Source organism: Hippoglossus hippoglossus, chromosome 11, assembly GCF_009819705.1.
Source record: "Hippoglossus hippoglossus isolate fHipHip1 chromosome 11, fHipHip1.pri, whole genome shotgun sequence".
Taxonomy (NCBI): domain Eukaryota; kingdom Metazoa; phylum Chordata; class Actinopteri; order Pleuronectiformes; family Pleuronectidae; genus Hippoglossus; species Hippoglossus hippoglossus.
Genome location: NC_047161.1, coordinates 17,681,486 through 17,704,781, shown reverse-complemented (window position 1 = coordinate 17,704,781; position 23,296 = coordinate 17,681,486). Strand labels below are relative to the sequence as shown.

General features: G+C 42.4%; 2 protein-coding genes across 3 annotated transcripts in view; both read left to right on the top strand.

Moving 5' to 3' along the window:
- trappc9 (trafficking protein particle complex 9) overlaps window positions 1-8,786 on the top strand; it is a 212,507-nt gene extending 203,721 nt beyond the window's left edge. For both annotated transcript variants that reach the window (XM_034599381.1, XM_034599380.1), the window contains one exon: window positions 8,775-8,786. The gene's annotated coding sequence lies outside the window, so the exon portion shown is untranslated. The remainder of the gene's footprint in view (window positions 1-8,774) is intronic.
- The window catches only part of kcnk9 (potassium channel, subfamily K, member 9), a 39,235-nt gene continuing 19,778 nt past the window's right edge, over window positions 3,840-23,296 (top strand). Inside the window, exon 1 of the mRNA XM_034599382.1 lies at window positions 3,840-5,555. Coding sequence (XP_034455273.1) covers window positions 4,943-5,555 — 613 coding nt within the window. The 5' untranslated portion in view covers window positions 3,840-4,942. The remainder of the gene's footprint in view (window positions 5,556-23,296) is intronic.

Here is a 23,296-nt window from a genome sequence, read left to right as displayed (position 1 = left end):
CTTTTTTTCTCTGCAGTTTTTCAGCTGCATCACATTGTTTTCATCGGTGGATGGAGTTAGCTCACACGGCCCATGTATGGAACTGCAGTCACGTGGTGATAAGAGCCCAGAGGAGATGGAGGAAGTTTCTATAACTGTCTGTTACCAAGTGATCAATGTTCCATACACTTGGGTCACATGATGACAAATGAGTCATTTCCATGACGACAAACTCTATCCGCTGATGAAGCCTCATAAAAAGCACGAGTAGTAAAAGCACGAGTGGAGTTCTTTTTATTTTATTTTGAACTGTTTGTTAAAATTAAACAGAGGAGTAAACAACACAGTGCTGTTACTTAACTGTCTTGTTATGTTTTCATCTCACTGACGATGGAGAAGCTGTTTCAAAGAGAAATACTACATATCTTTAATAATGAGTGCATTTATATGTATATATAGATTTAAACTGTTTGTGTGCATTTGCAGAAACAAACATTTTCCTCAAGTCACTGAAATCCCCTGTTTTTCTGAAGAAATCCTGAGCTTTGTTTTTGAGTGCAGTTGAAAAATGTTCCTGCTTTTCTTGGTGGATGTGAGTCATAAGGCGGCTTCTCAGGAAACACCTCTCCTCTTACTCTTTACTGTTTTTTTCTATTTTCTATTAGGTAATGAAATGTCAACAAAAAAAGATATCGTCTTGATAATTACATAAATACCTCATCTTCAGAACAGAGGGCACGCTAGTGTTGCAGCCGCTATTTGAATTGACTCATAGTTGGTTTTATTGTGGAGCTAATTAAAATACCTGGTTGCACTCAAAGAATCAGAGGAAGCTGTTAGAAATAATGTGAAGACTTATAATCATTATTGTCTCCTGAAGACCTGGATCATTCAATCAAAAAAAAACAAAAGTTTAAAATTTGAGGTAACGAGTTAATGTCAAATGTTTTTGGATGATTAAACTGTGTGTGAGTCAATTAGCCCATTTTATAGTGCCTGTTGTGAGTTCGCATGTTGTAAGTATCTTGTTGCTGTTATCGATGTGCGGATGATGTACGACACCTTTGCACACGACCCTCAGCCAAGTCATTTATTTGCAGACTGTGATGAGTGTGTTTAGCTTGGGCCGGTGGAATCCAGGCAGAGACGTACTGAGCTGACAGTCGGTTAATCCGCTCTAACTTCCCTCATCCATCACTCCTTTGTTCACGTCTGCTGCCGCTTCAGATCATATTGGGAGGAATTCATACAGCCTTCAGAGAAGATTTGTGTGTGTCTGTGTGTGTGTGTGTGTGTGCGTGTGCGTGCGTGTGCGTGCACAGACCTGTATGATTAACACAGTGATGATACTGTACGTACATGGTGTCATTACCATGGAGATTCATCTGAGCAGTATCTATTATTAAACTTTTTTTTGCATTAGTCCCGTAGGTGTGGACTGGAGCTGGAAGAACTGTGGGGCTAAATATAGAGCGACTACACATCCAGACACTGTTGATTAGTGGAGCTGTTTAGACTCTTAAATGGCTGCCTCTATGAACACTGTGCGTGACGTCTCAGCTGCAGCGAGTGTTCATATTCCCACTGAGACGAGCTGGTTTCTGGCATGTGTGTGTGTGTGTGTGTTAACATCTGTGCATGTGAGTGTGTAACCGTGAAGAAGGAGGGCAGTTGTCAGAGTTAGATTTCAAACCTGCAATAAGTCCGACAGGAGGAAAAGAAATGACATCAGTATGTTCAAAACAGAGCAGAACAATATCAGTCAGTCAGAAGCTTATGAAAGATTTGACATTTTCTTTTTTCAGTTCAGTCTGAAGAATTTGATACATTTTATCACTTTACTACAAGTTTGTGCTTTTTCTCTCTCTCTCTCTCCACTCTCATTATTGTTACCCGGTGCTGCTATCATTAATAACATCATTCCTTCTACAAATATGCTTAAATATGACACAACTGCTCTCTCTCTCTCTCTCTCTCTCTCTCTCTCTCTCTCTCTCTCTCTCTCTCTCCCTCCCCCTCCCCCCCCCTCTTTTCTACCCACCTCTCCTCTGTCCCCATTCTTCTCCAGGCAGATGGCCACATTGAGTCTGGTTCTGCTGCAGGTGTCTTCCTGTTTCGTTCTCTTCATAGTCGCTGCCTGTATGAACTGCTGCGATCCTCTGTAATATTGAAAGGTCCTGACCTTATATGTGACATGCCATGACATAATGTATGTTGTGATTTGGCCTTATGCAAATGAAATTGAATCGAACATTCCCTTAGAGCAGTTTGTGGTTACTTACTTGTTTTAAAACATAAATTTCATTTAAGTGTAAACATGTTAATTATGAAATGCATAAAGTCCTGATTGTGGCGCAGTGGATGTGCTGACTGAATGAATGTCCTAATCCTCATATCGGTCTTCTCTGGAAAATGTGCGTCACAGTCTAATTAGAAAGTCTGGAGCTTTCTGTCATGTCACATGATCTTCATCAAGTCCAGCTACTCCAAACAGGCACAGACGTTACCATGGTGAGTAAAAACACTGATTAATAGATTTATATAAAATATATAAGGGTTGTTTGAGCTATATATAACTAAACCTGTTATCTTTAGGTTTTTCAGACGGGGAAAACACTTTTCAAATCTTTACTCAAATTTTCTTGCCATGCTGCTGTCCTCTGTTGGTGCCAATATTCAGCTGTCAAGATCATGTGTCAGTTACATAACAACATCCCTGCAGCTGCCAGGGATTAACTGCCTTGCTCAAGAGCACTTGGAGCTCTTAAATGGGCTGTGGGACAGACTCTTGATGTGAGGCAGACTCTCGTGTTGTCCCAAAAACTGACAAGAGTATTTTATTTTGTTAGTTTCTTTATGGTTCAGATAAAGATCTTAGGGGGCCGGGGGCCAGAAATAAAATGTTGACCCCCACTGAGGCTCTTTCCATTTCTCATACTCTTTGTGTTTGGATAACTTTTAAATCATTTATTTAGGAGGATGCACTGGTTATTATTACTGTTTTTTATATATATATTTAAAATCACTTTGCCTACGAACAACAGTTTTTTTGTCCCCAAGATTTTCTGAAGCACACAATCTGCCTGAATAAGAAACATTTTCCAAAATATATTCAGTGGTGTGTTCCTGCAGGTCCCTGCATGCTTGCAGATGTTATGGATGCTACAATATGAACTCACATACATTTCAGGCTGATTCCAATATCAGCGTGGAATCTTTTTTTATTCTTCTCCCACCACCTCTGTAATATAATCCAAGCAAGTAATGAAACTTAAATCCAAACTCTTACCATACGAGAGGAAATAAATCAGCTCAGACATGTTGGAATCACAGGATGTGTATTGAATGAAGAGGAGCACTGTCATACATTTTTCAGTGTGAGAGGAAAAGTCTTAAAATAAGATTTAAACTCAGGATCCCTATGGGGCATTGCTTAGGTCATAATGTTGGGGTCACGCTAAAGTCATAATGATAACTCATGATATTATTCCATGTATCATAATTCGTTTTCAACTGGGGGGCTTTGGACCCCTTGGTGGCCTGAGCCCCGGGTCACTTGTATTCTTCGCCTGTCTGAATATTCAGTATTTTTTCAGGCTGGATTATCTTTGAATTAATCTTATTTAATTGATGTGTGGTGTGTGTGTGTGTGTGTGTGTTTCATGTGGCGTGTGTATGACCTCAGCAGCGCGCAGCACCATGGACAGCGCACCGACATGTGCGCGTCCCGATTGGAGCGCGCATTCCCCCGCTGCTGCCGGGATGTGACAACCCTGATGTAAGCATCTGACTCTAAGTGAACCCTCTGTGTCCATGTAACGAGCAGGAGTGGTCACTGTGGGAGGGGTCGCAAACATGGTGCGAGGAGGGTGTGTGTGTGCGCGCGTGTGTGTGTGTGTGTATGGTGCCCCATCAAATGTTCTCCCCGAAGAGGGAAGAAAGCCTCCAGGAGAGCAGTGCAGTGCAGAGACGCTTCAGGCCAGAACTCAGATGAATCGTGACACTTGGAAAAAGAGAAAAACAGAGGGACAGAAGGAGCAACGCCCACCGACCAGAGTCTGAAATGTGAGAGTGGAGACACGGGACGTGGAGCCTTCAGAATACGAGCAGTTCGTGACACGCATGGTTAACTCAGAGGTCCCCTGCACGACGAGAGAAAACACATGCATTATTACAATTTTTCTTTTTCCCCCTATATCAGCTCGGAGTGACCCCCACACACTACGGCAGAGGAGCTTTGGATGCGCTTTGGATGTGCGCAACGGAGCACGAGTGGAACTGCAGCCACGGAGCGCGCGGTGCCCAACTGTGAATTTTGTTTGTTCCAGTGCCAAAGTGTCTTATTCCTCCTCGGCTTCAACTTCTGCACCTACTCCCAAAAACAGATACAATTTGAGGAAAACCATTCTCTGCGACGGAACCTGTTGTCGACGACGATTTGTTGTGCGCTTGGAATATTTTTACTCCCGTAAGAAGTGAGCTCATGCAGGAATAAAGCAGCTGAGAAGAGGGGAATGAGTGTGTGGATGTGTTTGATGTGATGATCTGCATCTGTGTGCGGGAAAACAGCTTCCAACTTCATGCTGTTCCTCTCTGTGACTCTCCGTCTCCGCGACGACTCAGCACATCTGTAGTGAGGATGTTTGCGAGGAAGGTTTCAGGATCTCAAGGAGAGTTAACAGATTTTTTGCTTGTCTGATATATTTGGAGAATGGGGGCTAAATATAGTCTGAGTGCTGACGAGGCTACAATGAACAGGTTGGTGTTGAGCTGAAACTTGTGGACATGTGGGAATATGCTCACTTCTAGGACATTTTAATCCACACCACCGACAGAGTGAGTGTGGGATCGAAGGGGAGAAAGAAACACGATCATTTATTTGCTTGAAAACATTAATTCACATCAGTGCAGTTCTCTCGGGGAGAACGGAGACCAACAGGCGATCTTTGGAAGCAGCTTGTTGATGGCACTGCGCACCGGGAGGACTTGGTTTGGGCAGGTCTTGCGCAGGGTCTCTCGGCTGCAGGGCTCCTGGTCCAGGCGATCGAGCAGTCTCTTGTGTCTCTCCGCGAACCAAGACCAGGATTTCGGGTTCTGTCGCCGGGAACACCGCAAGGGAGGGGGTTTCCATCGCTGCTCCGACTCCGGCGCCCGCCGCGGCCAACCTCACCGGAGCGCACCTTTCTGCGCCTCCGCCTCCAGGCGCTGCCCACACGACTTCCCCCGCGCCTGCTGCACCTTTCCGGGGAGCCCGAGGGGACATGAGCCCCTCGGCCGCCAGTTCCTGTTGGCCATGAAGCGGCAAAACGTGCGGACCCTGTCCCTGATCATTTGCACGTTTACATACCTGCTCGTCGGGGCCGCCGTCTTTGACGCTCTGGAGTCCGACTACGAGATGCGGGAGAAGGAGCAGCTGGAAGCCGAGGAGAAGCGTCTCCAGGGGAAATATAACATCAGCGAGGATGATTACCGCAAACTGGAGACCATCATCATGGAGGCAGAGCCCCACAGAGCCGGGGTGCAGTGGAAATTTGCAGGGTCATTTTACTTTGCCATCACGGTGATAACCACCATAGGTAAGTCTCAGTCTCTCCTAACGAGCCCCAGTCTCTAACACCAGTGTAACCGAGCGCCCATAACCATAACAGCAGCCTCTCAGGGTCTCATCAGTGTTGCACAACAGTGCATGGTTTATTATGAGGACAGTTACATTTACATTCAACACCATAAAAGGCAGCAGCCGATCATCAGCAGTGTGCCACAAGTCTTTAGACAAAGTTTGAAGCAACATGTTGCAGCTCTCTGCGGGGGGACAGTCACTGCGAGCTCGGAGCTTTGTGTCATCCCATCGCGGTTGAGGGAATATTTGGATTTACACTTTCTAAAAAACATCCTCTTTGGAAATGGGAGGAGTGACGTAAGTGCGCCCAGAGGTCTGTTCTCAAACATGTGATTTCCTCTGGTGCAGCTTCCACGCGCACCTGCTCTCCGTGGAAGGAAAGTGAAAGTGTGACGCTGCGTTAATGTCTCTGTTAGTTTGGGTTCAGGTCGGAGAGAGACGCAGAGCTTTGACTGGGTGAGAGCGGCGGTGTGGTGCTGAAAGAACAGCTCCTCTGAGCCGAGCCGCAGCCAGGAAGACAAACTGGTCCCACTTCACTTTGTTTTACATCGAACACGGTTTTGAATGTTGATCCCACAGGCTGGATCTACTCTACATTGTCAGATTGTCCATGGAGCACTTCTTTGCTACAAGTAGTGATCATAAATAAAAAATGGATAAACGACAGGCGAACTATTAGAGCTGGTGATCATAAAAACAAAAAACAATCCTATGTGAACCCAAATCAATCCACATGCATTTATTATTATTAGTATTATATTCATTCATTTATTGTCCTCCATACGGAAAGAAGGGTTACCTCTGTTTGACTATGATGCATTTGCGTCCCAAAGATTTATTCCAAGCTGTGAAGAGGATGGAGGAATTAAGTTCCTCTTTGTTTTCTGCTCCTCAATCAAACCACCCTCCTCTCTGCATGTTAATCGCCGCCCCTCTGAATGAAGCTACTGTAGTTGCAGTTTAATTGAATTGATTCTATAAGGTGAAAGACTACGGGGGGTTAGGTGGTGCAATTTAAGCTGTCAGTCAGAGTTAGATTTGGTCATTTGAACTCAGAGATCACAGAGGTGCGTTATCTGCATTGTAGATGTTATTCAGAGGAGGGGGCTGGGGTTGTGTTGGAGCTGCATGGGGGGTGGGCTAATGCACCATGCAGGCCCGTCCTCCAGTTTGCTGGGCAACACTTTAAAAGGCACGACTGTAACAGAGCTGCGAAGGTGGATCCACTGCTGTTTCTAGGCCGCAGCGACGAGAGCCCATTGTAATATTCATGTTGTGTGAAGTGGCTACATTCACTGCGGCGGACTAAGTCTCTCCTCAGGTATTACCACACTCTCAGCTGCTGCAGCAGCACGAGTAACAGCGGCTCTCACTTCTCTACGTACACATGTAGGATGGTTGCACTCAGCTCGGCTGGAAAAGGACAGAAAGTTTCATCTGATCGTGTTAGTGAAGAGATGAAACTTCTCATGTGTCTGAAACAGAAAGCAAGAATGAGAAAGTCACATTTATTATTGATCACCAGTTATTCTATCAACTGTAGGTCTATAATTCGCTCCTTTTACAATCACACCACCGGGAAACAAATGCCTTGAAAACTTGTCCAGAAAATGATTTCCTAAACTGTTGGTATTGATAAAAAGTTCTGGGCAGATTATAGAAAAACAAACTAATTTGTTGAAGGGTCTGTTTCACCGTTTAAAGTTTTGTATGACGTAGAGCAGAGTACGGTTCACTGCACTAAAGAGTATTTGTTATATTGCCACATGGGTCAATTTGGGGAAAGTACCCTGTGCCTTGTTACAGTTAAGGATTTCCTCCAGAATCAATGGCATCTTATTTAATACACTTTTAAAGGGTAGATTTAGATTTTTAAATACTTTTAAAGGCCTAAAATGAACTGAGCCTACTTATAAGTAGGTGCAGAAACTACTAAAACACATTAATGAGCGACACTGTTGCACTGGGTGACATGTTCCTTTATTATGATAACATGGACGCCGTGGTTTGTTAGGAATCGAACTCTAATACACAATGTGGGGTTGTAAATGTTCAAGTGTACAACTGGGATCCAAGCTTTTGCTTAAATTTCCAGAACACAGCTTTCTGAGGAGGTTATAACTCAAATGTAGTTTCGGCCCTTGAGAAAGATTCAGATCCTTTGTAAGAATGAATTATTTATGTTGGGTTTTTCGTACAGAATGTCAGTAGCATTGTTGTTGAACTGCATCTACGGTGCACATTAGAGCCAGCAGCGGAGGTACCTTACAGCTAAACTAAGTGATACATCAGTCATCTGGTCATATTCAGCGGGTCTGATCCGTGTGGCACCGTCAGTGATTACACATTACAAAAATAACATGTTTCTGTGACGCGAAGACAATCACAGGAAAACATCTCTATGTTTATTCTCTTTTTTTCCCTTTTGTTTTGATTTGTGCGACTATCCAGACTTCTGGAGGCAGATCTGTTAATCACACACACAGGAATCACTCTCAGGTAGACTTTGACCCACGCAGCCACCAGGGTCTTCAGGCGCCGCAGCTTTGATTTGCTGTGTTAAGTCGATGGCTGGAAGGCTCTACTCAAACAAACCCCTCAGCTGACAGACCTGTCACCTGATACTCTCACCTGTTGATTCTGTGTAAATAATGAAACCAGGTATTGCTCTTCTGCACCAAAATGTCCCTTTAGGAAACACCTGAAACCTGCTTTGTGCAAAATGAAACCATGAAGAGAACAGTTCAGACCGTGTTGACTCTAAAACAAATTAAATCTATTTTCATCATGTGAGACTGGGAAAACAATACATTATATAACTACAAAGTTGTCTATTACGATGTCGTGTGCCATAAATCTCCTGCCTGCTGCCAGATGTGCACGTTTACAACAGAGTAAATCATAAGAACGACCAAATATCGCAGAAGAAATGCAACAATACAGTTCCCCACAGTTCTGTATGGAAATCCTTCAGCCTCACATATTAAACAGGGAGAGCCACACTCAGTTTTACTTTACCAATAGTATTTGTAGCGCTCTCCATGGTTATAATGAACTGGACACTGGGTGAGCCGGCTAACGTAGTGTTGACAAATGAAAGGAAAACTTGAAGTCTCCAGAAATGGTCCGGGGGAAAACGCTGTGAGTCACAGGCTGTGGCCTCTGCCACCATCAGACCTGAACCCAGCTGTACACTTATGGGAGGTTTTTGGAGTGACTGTGCTCTCAGCGTCATCACCAGATGGGCGAGTATCTGTTGGAAGCACAAAGTCACAAGAGTTCCAAAGACTTGGAGAGATCTCCGAGAGCAGCCCTGAAGCTGTTAGAAGCTGTTACAGAGGCTTGATGTGGAGACTTTGGTGAGACATGTGGATCTCATGCGTTTAATTTGATCACCCATTTGTACAGTATCACTGTGTGATCAGTGCAAGCAGATTCATCGGCTTCACATCAGCATCTAGCGCCGTCTTTACTGTCCTGCTGCACCTTATCATTATTCTGAAAAAGGATAAAAAGCAACTCTTACTTTCATTAATTAAAAATGAGTTGAAGCAAGAAAGGAATGTGAACACCTAAAAATACAGTATAAATGGAACTGTAATTTTGTTTCTATAAAGTCAAGAGTATACTAAATCAAATACACTCGATACAATTGAGTGTCAAAAGGGATTTAGAGGCTGGTATTAGTTTTACTAAACGAAACTGTTCAGGGACGTTCTGCAGCATTGACTCAGTGAAGGATTGATACAATTCTCAGTGAAAGAAAAGTGTGTGAGTGAAGGTTTGTGTCAGTAACAGACTTTGTAGTAGAAATACAACTACAAGTACCAGTAGAAGTAATGGCATTTGTAGTACGACGGGTTATTCATGTTGCAGTAACCACAGTAGTAATACCATAGTAGAAGTACACTGAAAAAAGGAAATTGTTGGACCAACTTAAAAATACAACTTCAAAATGGTAACACACAAATTAATTTTGTAAGTAAAATGAAAGTAATGAACTAGGTTACAGTAACTTGTTAACTTTATATTTAGCAAAATTAATTCATGTGTATGTTTCCAATTAAAGTCATTTTTAAAGTCATAAATTCGTGGTATGGTACAGTTGGACTGGTAGAATTAGATGAATTGTTAATAGAAGTTAAAACAGTTAGGGTATCAGTAACAGGAGCTGTAATAGAAGTTATAGTGGCAGTAGAAATTAAATAGGAGTGACAGTGTTGGCAGCAGTAGCAGTAGTAGTGGCCACTTGCCTGGCTTTAAAAGAAACTACAAATTATTACAATACAGATATCACTGCATAGATCATTTTAAATAATACAGTCAGTCAGTCAGAAAAATAAAGAAAAAACGTTAAAATCACTTTTACAGTCACATTTTCAGATGCTGATCAGAAGCAACTTCACAAACACGTGCTGTATCTTTACTGCAGCACTGGAGAAATCAGAAGGGACACAACGAGTTTTGTTGAACTATTTCATGGAAATTATCATCACGTGTAGAAAGAAATCGCTGAAATCACACAGCTCACACGTACCTGCTCTCCTCCGGATTCTGTCTCCACAGATCACCTCTTCACTTTTGAACCAGAGATCAGCAACATGTGATCTTTCTTTGAGGAAACTTTACAAAACACAACATCAAGCTTCTTTAAGACTAAAATGAGGCTCTTTAATTCAGTCAGAAGAGATTTCTACGTCTTGTGTTTGAATGTTAATCAGGCAGATGCTTGTGTAATGCTATGTAGTTATTGAAGTCAGCAGTAGTCTTTCCTCTGAATCTGGTCTTGTCTCTATATATTGTCTTCAAATTTATGTAAGACTGACTCCTTCAAGCTGTGCGTTTCGGCTACCAGACCAAAACTGAGATTTTTACAGAAAGCTTCCAAAGTGCAGATTCTCAAAAACTCAAATTTCGAGACTTGCTCTTTCCACTGAGGCCCGGCACTTCCTCATGGGTGAATGAAGCAGCTTTAACCTGCAGCCTGAGGCCTCACCTCACACCACCACTACCCCTCTGAAACAAAAAGTATGTGAGCAAGAGGAGGAAGAAAAAAGGGCCGTAGGTCGGAAACTGGAGCCCAGCTGTGATACTGTCAGTACATGTCGGAGCAGCTGTCGTGAGAGGGCCCATCTTGGTTGGCCTGATGAGGCTGTATGCACGACAACGAACCCCCCCCTGCAGACACACACACACACACACACACACACACACACACACACACACACACACACACACACACACACACTATACCTGTACCCTGCACCTCTCCATCCCGACCGACCTGCACGTCTATTTATTCCTGTGGCTAATTGCACCGAAGCTGACACTTAGTGATGACAGCATGGTGTTCTCACTGAAACTGCTTAGAAGGAGAAAAGCAGCCACGGCGCTCAGGACTGTGTGTATATGCAGCCGGAGCTTCCTCACAGTGTCGAGCCGCCGGTGTTGCCGGGAGACTAAAGACAGCTGGAAAGGTGAAAGTCATCTCTGTTAAAGGGTCTGGAAATATCCATGTGTATATTCAGTCGATATGCAGCTTAAAGGTATGACTGAGATTGGCCGTTTGAAGCCTGAGACCAGTAATAATAATAAAATGTGTAAAATCACTATGCCAAACAAACTGTGCCACGTCGTGTTGCACCAAAACATCGGCGGCACTCTCCCCGAAACCCAGACTAATGAAGTTTAATCAGGCTGAGCAGGACTTTAAGGTCGTATTAAATGGCAGACAAAATCATAATTGCTTTTTAATGAAGAATATATTTGCTACAAACAGTAATTCAATGAAAAATGTGTTGAGACTTGAAACTAATTGGAGATTGTTCTCAGGCAGGTGGAACTCTCCAAGCTTTGACGAATATGTCGTATTGAGTGAAAGACAAACAGCTGCAGAACAGTTTACACGTGACGACACTGGGAAGTAATGATGTTACATAATACTGGCAGTAAAACAGGCAGATAATCTGTCAGACCACTGAGCTGTGGGAAGAGCGATGAGCCGTTTCACTCACAAAATTCTGATAATCATTACAACAACTTGAGAGGGAAGTAAAGGTTGAGTTTAGATTTTTAAAGTTTACAGGGAATTTGAGCCCCATCAAATCAGCATCGACTTTTTTTTAAGGTGAAAACACAAACATTTCCACAACCATTTGTCAATTTACACATCCAACATTTATGAGCTACCTCAGTATTGACTTTGGGCCGATCACATTTTCAAGGCCCAAAGCTTAAGTTTACCAAACGTTCATGCACACACACACACACACACACACACACACACACACACACACACACACACACACACACACACACACACACACATGTTTGTGCTCATACAGGCACTAAAGGGATATTCATCAGGATGCGGGACAATTATTTCAGTTCTTATCACATCCACTGAGTGGCCCCTTCCTACTTCCCCATCATGAGTCTGTGGCGTGACATCCAACTGTGAGCATCCTCTCAGGCTCTGTAACAAAGAGCCGCCAGCATCACAACCTGTGACAACCTTAGTGAACAATCAGTGTTGACTTCAGGCCACCAAGGAGCTTATCTTTTCATCTGTGTTGGTCTGTTACTTAGCAGGATTATTCCAACACTACAGGACAGATTACCATGACACTTGAAGGTGAAGATGCTTTCTTTGATATTGAGAGAGAATTTTAAAAAACTTTTTCCCCCCCAACATTTTCACACTTTTCCTTTCCCACCATTCATTGATCTTGAGGGAAAAAAACAAGTCAGTCATAAATAGGGAACAGATTTCTAGTTTGTGTGATTTGGTCCAGCTTGATTGAATTTAAGTGGACTGTTGGGCCTTGGAGCAGATATGGGCTTTACTGAGTTCTAGCTTTTATATTGGGCCGGGTAACGAGTGAGACATGACAAACATTTATGTAAGTGATGAAAACAAGTGTAATTTTATGACCATTATTTCCAATTGTAGTGAAAACTGTGACAGTTTGGTGTTTTACAGATACTTGAACATTCGGCTTGAACGTTTCATTTTAATTTGGGGTTCTGGTCAAAGGACAAATCAAAAGTCCCATCACTCGCACTAAAGCTCTGTTTTCATATCAAATGAATCGTAAAATAATCGTAAGTCAAAAGTTTGTCATGATGACCTTTCAGTTATTTAATCTGCTGTTGTGCAGCTGTACTGTAACAGACAGTAACATGTAAAACCTGAACACTATTTATAAGACACGTTTTTTTATGCTCAGTGGAGAAAAATTACAAATAAATATTCCATTTATCAACTTAACACTTTTCTCTGGTTTGAAAATCAATGATTTGTTTATTAGAAGAGTCAAATGCTGCAATTTCTTCATTGCTATCCAAACGGGTGGCGTGCTCACACATCCTTTCATCAGCCGTCTCTTTTTAAAGGGAGCGCTTTGTGTGGATGAGTCAGATGCTGTGACTTTGTACCTGTTGTGCTGGTCACAGTTTCCATTACGCTGCACAGCCACTGTCTCACACAGCTCATCTTTCTGCAGGATTTCTTACACGTTGAATTCAGATCAGGATTAAAATAGAAAGTCATTACAGAGACGAAGGCTTGTTATGATCTTTATATAAATGGTGCAGTGGTAAACAAAAAAAGCTTCACAAAGAATCCATATAGATCATTAATCATATCCATTTTTGTTTTATTCATCGTGTTATTTATTAGGTTGCATATAATTTGTACTCTTTTTCAAGATAATAAATCAGTGTTGAGTTGTGTTTCAGCCTCCAGTTAAAAACCCGACTGGTTCCACAGCACAGAAAAGCATTTTGTGCATCATTAAGATTCAACATAAGAAAAATATATTCAACTCAAGCAAGGGAATAAAATGGCACCTATACTGGTCAGGGGATGTAAATGTTTCCATGGATCAATTTGCATACAACACGTGTGCTCTGTGACTAGTGTGATACTCAACACGGGCCAGAGGCTGCTAAAAGCTGCACTCTGCCATCCTCTCGTTGGTGGAGTATGTGCATGGTGATTTCCGTGTGTGTGTGTGTGTGTGTGTGTGTGTGTGTGTGTGTGTGTGTGTGTGTGTGTGTGTGTGTGTGTGTGTGTGTGTGTGTGTGTGTGTGTGTGTGTGTGTCTGTGTCTGTGTGTGTGTGTGTGTGGGTTCCAGGTATACGTAACTCACCCTGTGGGGACCTAAATCACAGAGTGACATTACGGGGACTTGCATTTTAATATGTATTTAGTTTTTTTTAATATTAACATTTCTTCTTTAAAATATCAAAAAAATAACTAGACCTTTGTTATGTAGCGTGTTGACTTTTAGTCCAACATTGTTCAAATCCAGAGAAATCCTCAATTTTATTCAAGTTAGCAGGACATTTCATTTTGGTCGCCTCTTATTTGACTCATATCCACTTTATCCGTAACTTTACACGTCTTTGCTATAACCTCCAGGGCTGCAACGTATGGCGAAGGAAAAACACGCTGCGAACCAGTTAGCCAGACGGCTGTTTTTTTGCCTCTAATGTTTGTACTGGTCACTCTCAATGGATCATGATTGTCTTCCTTATGTGGACAAAAAGCAAGTCTGCATGATGTAAATCAATTTAAGGTGGAGACATGTTTTAAGGTTAGGTAAAGGGTTAGGTAAGTACCAAGTGGCTCAGGTTAGAGTAAGTCTCCAGGAATTCAAGGTGAATGTGTGTGTGAGAGAGTGACAGAGCGTAAGGTAGGATGGGATACAGGGGGACACACAGATTGTCTTCCTATGCTGCATCTTGACAACATCTGATTGGAGATCTGCATGTAACCTACAATATGAGCTTTGGTCCCATTTGTTGCTAAAAAGCACCTGTTGATGGTTCTGCAGCTGTGTTGCTGTCCTTTGTTCATGCTCTCATTCAGACATGAAGAAGCACAACCTCCCCATCTGAGATGTTCCTGATGACATGCTGGCTGTAATACCCTGAGTTTACCATAACGAAGAATGGATTATGTAAATCTCCAATACATCAAGGATGCAGGATTTCATCTTGTCTTGAGCACCAGTCAATAAAATGATTGAGCGCATTTTAAATCCCGGTGATTTGCTCATTCATAATGCATGACTCTGAGTTCCATAACAGGCGTATATGTAATGATTAATGGTTTTACATTTTTACAGTTTGTAAATGACATGGAGGTGTTTACCACTGACTGTGCGAGACTTAAGTCCTCATCTCAGCCAAACACATCTTTAAGTTAGATAACGTAATAATCCTCTCTATATGACACAAACCGATTCTGTGACAGTGACCCACTAACTCTTCCTGGACTAATCACAACAACCCGAAGAATCTCAGTTATCACGTAGGCAACTGGACTTGGAGTTTCTCAGAGTATTTCACCTCTCATCCAAGAGGCTTCTTCAGTTCTAACAGTCTAATGGTAGGCTTCAGGTGTTTCACCTCTGTGGGTCCGTATCTGTGTTTAGAGGCGTTCTGTTAAACAAGCAGGTCGTTGACTTTTCACACCAGTTAGTGGGTTGTTGGGGTCCTCTGAGTCACGGTGTGAATGGCTGTTGATACCTGTAAGTTGTAGAGCCACCCTGCTATTGTGTGAGTCCTTAGTGTCGCTGGAGTTGTGGTGTGTTTTGGTGTTGACTTGTCTGGGGACAGAACTTAGAACAGCGCAGTATGTGGCAGAAAGTTGGTGCTTTTAAACCAGCTCCCTATACCAAAGGTTCCTTGAAGATATTTCTGAGACTTTTCTGGCTTCTGGCTGTTTATGCTCTAATGGTTCAAGGGTCAGTTCACCAACATTACAAAAAGACATGTTTTTCATCACTATCCTCGAGTGCTGTCTGGCAATTGAGTTTGATCTCACCGGGTTTTCAGATCCATCTCTGAGCTTTCACAGAGGGCTCTGTAAATAATGCAGTGCATGCTGGGCAGTATTTTTAGATGGACAAGTTGCTACTTACTTTTTTAACACGAGAACACTCACAGCACGGCTCTGTAGTTGGCAACATTGGTCCAGACTGAAATATCTCAACCGCTCCTGGATGATAACCAAATCTTCTACATTTTACCTCTGTGCCACCATGAGATTAATATTTGTAGTTTCGGACAAAATATTGCGACGACTAATACATTTATTATACTGAGTTTTTATTTATCCAACATGTTTGTTCATGAGCTGAAAAAACTGTAAAACTAATGACAATCCAATCAGCCAGAGTAATTTTTACAATTCGTTCTGTTTACAGATGGAACATGTGAATTTTAGGGCTGCAGGTATTTGGATCTTTTTAACCTGATGTGTGCAGTACCCTGCAGTACCCTGCTGTTTGCCAATTTCCTCTCTTAATGCTTTGCTAAGCTAAACATGGCAGTTGGCAATAGCTTGAAAGTTACCAAACACACACAACAGTGTCATCTAAATCTCATCAAGAATATTAATAAGCATATATTCCAAAATGTGAAAACTTCTCATGCAAATCTGAAAATGTATTCAAATACCATGCAGTAGTATTTGATTTCTTTTATTTGACCAATCATAAGATCAGGGGTGTCTGATGAATGTGAATTATATTGATGAGTTGCAATATTACATGGCTTTTACTCAAAGACGTATTCGTTTTCATCAGTATTTGCATCTGGAATATGTATGGACATAACAAAAATGATATGAAGGATTATAAGATTGTTTAGTGCTTTTGTTGACCTAAGGCTTTAGGCCCTGTGTACACCTGGTATTAACATGTGGCCTCACATGCGTCTTGTGATAGGATCTCAGATCGAATCTACACAGACAAACACATACGTTGTTTCTGCTCAGGAAGACCAAGTCATGTTGTTTTAACCCAATCTGAGTACAGAAGCGAGCGAAAGAGAGATAGACAGGAGACTCTGAATGAACCTTGTGCACCTGCGCTGTGAAGAGAGATTTGAGTTGATATTGTGGTGGTGGTCACAAACAAATCAATGAGAAAAGAAAAAACAAGTTTGATTCCTAGTGAAACTGTAGCGGTCTAGAGGACATCAGCTGAGTTGGAGGTCCTTCATATGTGGCTCAGGAGATAGAGCAGGTCAGTGCAGAAGCCACACAGTGATAGTGTAGTTCAGATCATAAAATGGTCTAGCTTTTTTCTTAACCCTCCTCTGAGTCATATCCAGCTTCGGGATAGGCCGATCGGTCTGTTTGATTACTAAACTAGCTTCGGAAAATCATTTATCCTGTGAAACTCAAGGTCTTCATCTCCATCCTTTCTGTTAACGTGCTACCTGCCCACAAGCACTGCTGGCTAGCTGGTTGGAGATCAGTGAAGGTAGATGTTTGTTAGGAAGATTGATCGTGATTTGATTGGTGGGAAAAGTGCCTTTCTTTGAGCACTGATAGCATTTCACTGCACTAGACAGTGCAGAAGACATTGACTGCATAATAAATGCACCATGCACACAGTGACAGAGGGGGCGCTCTTTCACTTGTTACACCGCCAGTAAAAATTTGATAGTGGAATTTTTTGACAAGAAGGGAACAGTGAAAGCCACAGTCGTGAGAAAACTAATTTTGTTTTCTTTATTAGAATATATTTATGAGGCCAGGCTTCATTTGGCCTCTGAGAGAAATCTCCGCCGCTATAAATAATAATAAAAATAAAACAACTCGCCGTTTGGCAGCTGGCTGTAATTCTGACTAATATTTGATGAATGTGTACTCACCTTTCTCCTAAAAAAGGAGAGAGTTGTTATTATGCTGTCTGACGGCTGCTTATTGAAAAATGATTTGAGGTGTTCACCCTGGTTGGACTTTGGAAGCAGTAGATTAGTTTCACTTTGCCAGCGTCCTGCCGGGAGCTTGATGGAGGTCTCCTAACGGATCGATGGGAATGTGTTCCTGTGGAGCTGATTCTCTCAGCGGGAGCCACTCCTCTGGAGCTGGCTGGTCTGTTTTCACCGCTCAGGGTAACACACAAGGTCCCTCAGTGCAGCACAGTTTACGCCTGTAGCTTAATCATGAAACAAAATGAAACAAGGTATTATCAGTGTTAAGGACTCTATCCTCAATGTTGTGTAATTGTCATGGGAATTGTGGAGACACTTTTATAATATCCCCTGTCTCTCTGAAGGGCTCTTAATGAAATAACCCTGATGTCTTTACAGTGCAATCATACATCCAAATGAACTGATTTAGAAAATCCAGCCCAAGTGTTGATCTGATTTCAGTGTTAATGTTAATAAAAGGGATGAGCAACACTATTAAAACTAGAATGGCTCTGATTAGAGCTCATACATCCACCAAGGCCCAACAGTCCCCTAAGTATGCCAGAATGTTTTCATCAAGATCCATAAAAAAACTGAAAATGTCAAAAAAAAAAAAATATATAAAACACAGCAATGTTTAAGAAGGTGAAAAACAATTCCTGGATCTGCCTCCTAACCAAGATCTAACGGGTTCTTTCTCACCAAGTTTCATGAAAATCCGTTCGGTTGTTTTTGTGTAATCCTGCAAACTAACAGCCAAATATACAAACCAACAAACAAACACACAGAAAAGAGCGAATACATAACCTCCATGGCAGAGATAACAAATAAGACCCTAAATGAAATGAAAGAGAAATGAACTTGAAACATCGCACAAATAAAAAGGAGTTCCTCATCTCTCCCGATTCGAGGCGTCTGCCCGGCATGGGAAAGCAGCTGCAGAGATAAGCCTCACATCTCACCTGGAGTCCCGGAGCCAGGGCTTTCAAAGCTGCAGCATCTAACTCTTTAACTCCAGGCAGAATGTGCATTTGTAAATCTTGCTCTACTCTCCTCAAGTCGGTCTAATTCCTGGCTCAACACTTGTCAGTCATCTTGAAAGGGTATCTGCCTCGAAAACAACGAGCGGCCCGAGGCAGAGGCAGCCGCCACGAGGCTGCAGCGAGAGAGATGAGGAAGACGCAGCTCGCAGGTAATCTGAAACAAACAGGCAGAACAGAGACTGTCTGCAGCATATTTAGCTTCCCTGGACTGTAGTGTTGTTAGTACTACTTCTCTGCTCCGTGCCACTGATCTCATTCATCAAAACAATGCTGATGGCTCGTGGCCAGCTTTTTCTGTGTTTTTCTCATCTGTGTGAAGAGAGAAAATATAAATGTGCTCGATTGTCCGCAGGCCGGCGAGAGCCTTCCTCTCACCAGCAGAGTTTCTTAAAGGAGTCACGGTGGCAACTGGATGTTCCACTCCAGCACAGACGACACCCAGTAGAGTGGCGGGCACAGTGGGCTCATCCAGGCTCAAGTGGGCCGGCGTGAGTGGAGAGTGCTGCTTGATCGCAGTGGCTCTTTGTAGTATATTTTATGTGGGGTAGGGGGTCCAGGTGGTGTCCCTCTTAAGCAGCTGGCAGAGAAAAGCCATGTCGGCTGAACACTGAGGAAGAAAATGGAAGTGTATTGTTGAAGGAGTGAAGATGATGGAGGAGAACAATTTAAATAGACAAATAGATTGAAGATATATTTCAAATATAACAAGCAGCAACCAAAGGTATACGTCTGTGGAGTTTCCACAGTGACTCATTTCTAAATCTCTGATATTTTTCGTTGCCATAAATGTCAAAATACAAGAAACCTTGTCATTCAATGCACCTGTTTAACCAACTGCGCACATTGAACTCCACTGAACTCTTTGCAGTTAATATAACAAGCACTCTGTAGTTTTACCATCCTGACACGATGTACTACCAATATATATAATTTATATGAATCAGATATGAAGCCAATATACTGCAGTATATTCATAACTTTACACCTCTAAACCTTGAATCTGACTTTTAATGAAAATAAAAATGACATGAACGAGACTGCTACAAGGTCTGCTTGTTGATACTAAAAAATATATAAAAACATTTCTTTAAAATCATGGTAGGGAATTAAAAGGAAGCCCGCCAGGCTGCATTATATATGAGCCAAGATGGAATCAAAGTTGAGTTTTCAAACTCTGATTCCGCACCAACTTGACTGTATCAAATATTGGCAACAGCATACACTGCAAGACATACGAGTTCATACCTCAAATGTTGTTGAATGTACGAAGGTGGAGGCTTTGTGGATCATATTTTTGCCCAGCAGAGATTTAAAGGAGTCTGTGTGTACGTGCATTTTAGGAAAATTAAAGCTTTACAACTTGAGCTTATTCTCGTAGTCAGGCCATTATTACTATTGGTTGTTGTACAATTGAATCACTGAGGTAATTTCTCTCAGAGAAATCTTATGGGGGGAAGAAAATTGAGCTGCAGCAGGAGGATTAGACAAACAAAACCTCAGGTTAACGGAGCTCATTTGGAAGATAATCAACGGCAAATTATATAATTATTACCCAATTTATCCATTAATTACACAACCATTGTTTTGGGTGAGCTCACTGTCAGTTTTACCTCCAGATAAAATGGTTTGGGATGTCGGCTTTGTCTGTTGCTTGTTCACAACGTGTCATCTGCCTCCTTGCTGCCTCGCTGGACTGTGCTGCCATTACGTTGCCATGTTGGCACTGTGTGGAAAAACACAGGCACTATGTCAACACATATACTCTCTGGATATTGTTACACTAGTGAGCAAAATGTCTTATACAAGAATAGTACAGACGCTGTCATATTAACAATGGATGGTGCAGATGATGCGAATGAAAACAGTTGCATTGTCATATTAATTAATGGCTGAGTCTCGGCCGTGGCCTCTTCTGAATCCATTTTAGTCTGTAGAAAAAAGTCTACTACGGTCTCCACCAGTGATGATGCTGCTGGAGATTATTTTGACAAATATCAAAATGTTGCGAACATTTCACACAATTAATTATATAATGTAGCGGAGAAGAGTTATTTGCTGGTTATATGTGAAGTAAAAGTGAAAAGTACTCAAAAATGAATCTTCTAAAGTATTACATATACAGGTGAATATATAGAATAACACCATCCTCTTCCAAGTATTCATAGCTTTAAAATAATAGATACCTCCCAGCAGTCTGGGATTCAAGTGGGCACCGCAACACAAGTTTTTTGGCTGCGAGTTGCATTTGATCCACTATGGCCGCCTCAGGCTGTGAGTCAGCATGACACCGTACCCAGCTGCCAAGCTGCTCGGTGTTCCTCCTCACAACTCAGGCTCAACAAGGATTTGCATTTCAGCTCATTGTTTTGTTCTTTGTTTCTCGAATCACACAATTTGTACATTTTATGTTATCCCTCCTTAAATCACCTGCACAGGAAGCCTCGGGGCATTTCATGTAATTCGTCAGCAAGTGTAGTAAGACTTCAAATGACCACCGCTTCTCCATCACCACCACCTGCTGTTAATTCTCTCCTGTTGGACCCTGACAATCATCTCCCCTTCGCAGCGCTCCACCGTAATGCACACCCACACGGTCTTATCACAACCACTTTATTCCATCTGTAGAAGGAGTGGGAGTGTGTGGTCTCCAGTATGAGTTATTGCCACGGAACAGCAGCATGAAATCAGCGTCGGCGGCTTGTGCGCAGTGTGTGGTCCGTCAGCGTTCCTGATACATGAGTAGTGTCTCTGATACTAAATTCGGTTCCCCCGCGGGCTGGGAAACAAATACAGTGTGAGAGCACAGTGACAGTAGAATTACATAGGTTGGAAAAAGCAAATAAAGCAGCGGGATGAGAGCTGCAGTTCCCACAGCCTCACATGCAGTTTGTGTTAGAAACTGACATTGCTGTACCTGCATGCAAACATATTTTGTTCTCAATGCTTCGATAGTCAAAATAAATAAATATGATGTGCAGCAGAGTTATTCATGTGAAGTGCAGCATGTGCTCTTCGTGTTACTGCTCCGACTCTGTTGTTAATTCATGATTAAATTGGAAAGGCTTACCACCTGCAAATAGAAAACAAATGCCGAAGGGCTGTGAAGGACTGGACAAATACCGAAGGTGGAAAAACAGGGAGGCGCGTTTTCAGCCTGTTCTGTTTCTTCAGCTCTTGAGAGGCCACGTGACAAACAAGAGCTGTAGAACAGAGCCAAGGGGTGAGGGGCTGACCATCAGTGACGGCTGCTGTGGTCCAACATAATCACAGACTGGCCACCGCCAATATCGCCATCTTGAAAAAAGAAATGATACCAGAGACGTCAGTTTGAGATGACCTTCTGACTGGAGCAAAATATATCCCCCTTACAAATCTGTTGGTAGGGCAGTGGCAGGGCACACCAGGCCAAGTGGTGGTCATTTTCTCTAGGGTGGTGATTTTAGCGAGAACAGCACATGTGCCTGTTGCTTAGCAGCACTCAATGGCTGTATATCCCAATGCTGGGCAATGAGCTTCATTAGGTGAAGCCTAACAGGGGATACAGAGTGACATCTGGGACGGCTCAGAGTCCTGTCAGGACCAGGCGGCGGGATGTGAATGCAACGTGTCTTAAAATAACGGAAGACAATGTGATGATTCTTCACTCGGAGGCCTCAGATGACCGCGGTGGGCTGCAGCTGCCGGAGGATGCAGTCAGTGTGATGTTCTCCACCGAGGTTTGACTGACATCTGATAGGAAACGCAAAGGAGATGATGCTTCGATGTCGATGACAGTTGATCCACACTGAGCAGAACTGATGTTATTGTGCTGCAGGTTTCCCCTGATTCCCCCCCCCCCCCCCCCCCCGTACAGCTGGTAGAACATGACATGACAACTGCCTGAAGCTAATTCAGAGGGTTTTGTATCTCAATGAGCAGAGCTGGAGAGAACAACATCACCCTGGGGTACAATATTATTATTCATTTTTAATTTTTTTACTTCAATTTAGGAAATTTTTACACAACCAACAATTATTAAGTGACCTAACAGATGTAAAATGACACTGGGGGGGGGGGGGGCAGAGACCATATGTATAAAGATCAAGAAATTAAGAAAATACTAATGAATCTAAGAAAGAAAAGCAAAATGAATAGAAGAATGCAGATACTGACCTCATATAGCTCTCTATATGAATGCAGCAGGATTAAGAATCACAGACACTACTAACCAGACAATAAACAATGGAATGAACATTGGAATTAAATGAAGTTTTCTTGTTTTTGCATTGGTTACAAGCTCTTGAATTCTTTGTGTGAATCACAATTTAACAATGCCGGCCCAACAGGATTTTGCCCATGTTTGGTTTTGCAAGAATATTAATGATCTGTTTGGAAGTACGAATAAGAACTTGACAGTTTACTTTTAAAGCAGCGTTCAGCAGTTTTTCTCCATAAACAAAGGACAAACAACTTTGTGTGAAAGTGATTATTTGTGAAGAAAAACCGAGAATTATCCCCTGACTCTGCAGATCTATTCAACTATAGAGGGTGTCAACGGGTTCGGTTTAAGGCCCACAACTTTCCACCTCTTTTCGAGCAGCAGTAGTGAACTGTTGTCAATGAAAACTGACAGAGTTTACAACTAACTGTCAACAAAGTGGAGATTTGTCCCAGCAGAAGAGCCAGATATGTTTTCCAGGAGTCGATGTGGACCAAAACAGAGCTGAAGTGAAAGTTCATATTGGAATTCAAGTCAACAAAAAAGACTATGATGCACATTTCAGCATAATATGAAGATTAACTGACTAGAAGGCTACATACCTGCCTTCCTGCCTGATTGCTCCACACCTCACACCACAATCAATTCCTCATCACACACTTTACAATCATCAGAAACATATCCAGTACACTACTTCTCGAAAACCTCGAGCATCTACTAAAAGCCTTGATTAGTCCTCCC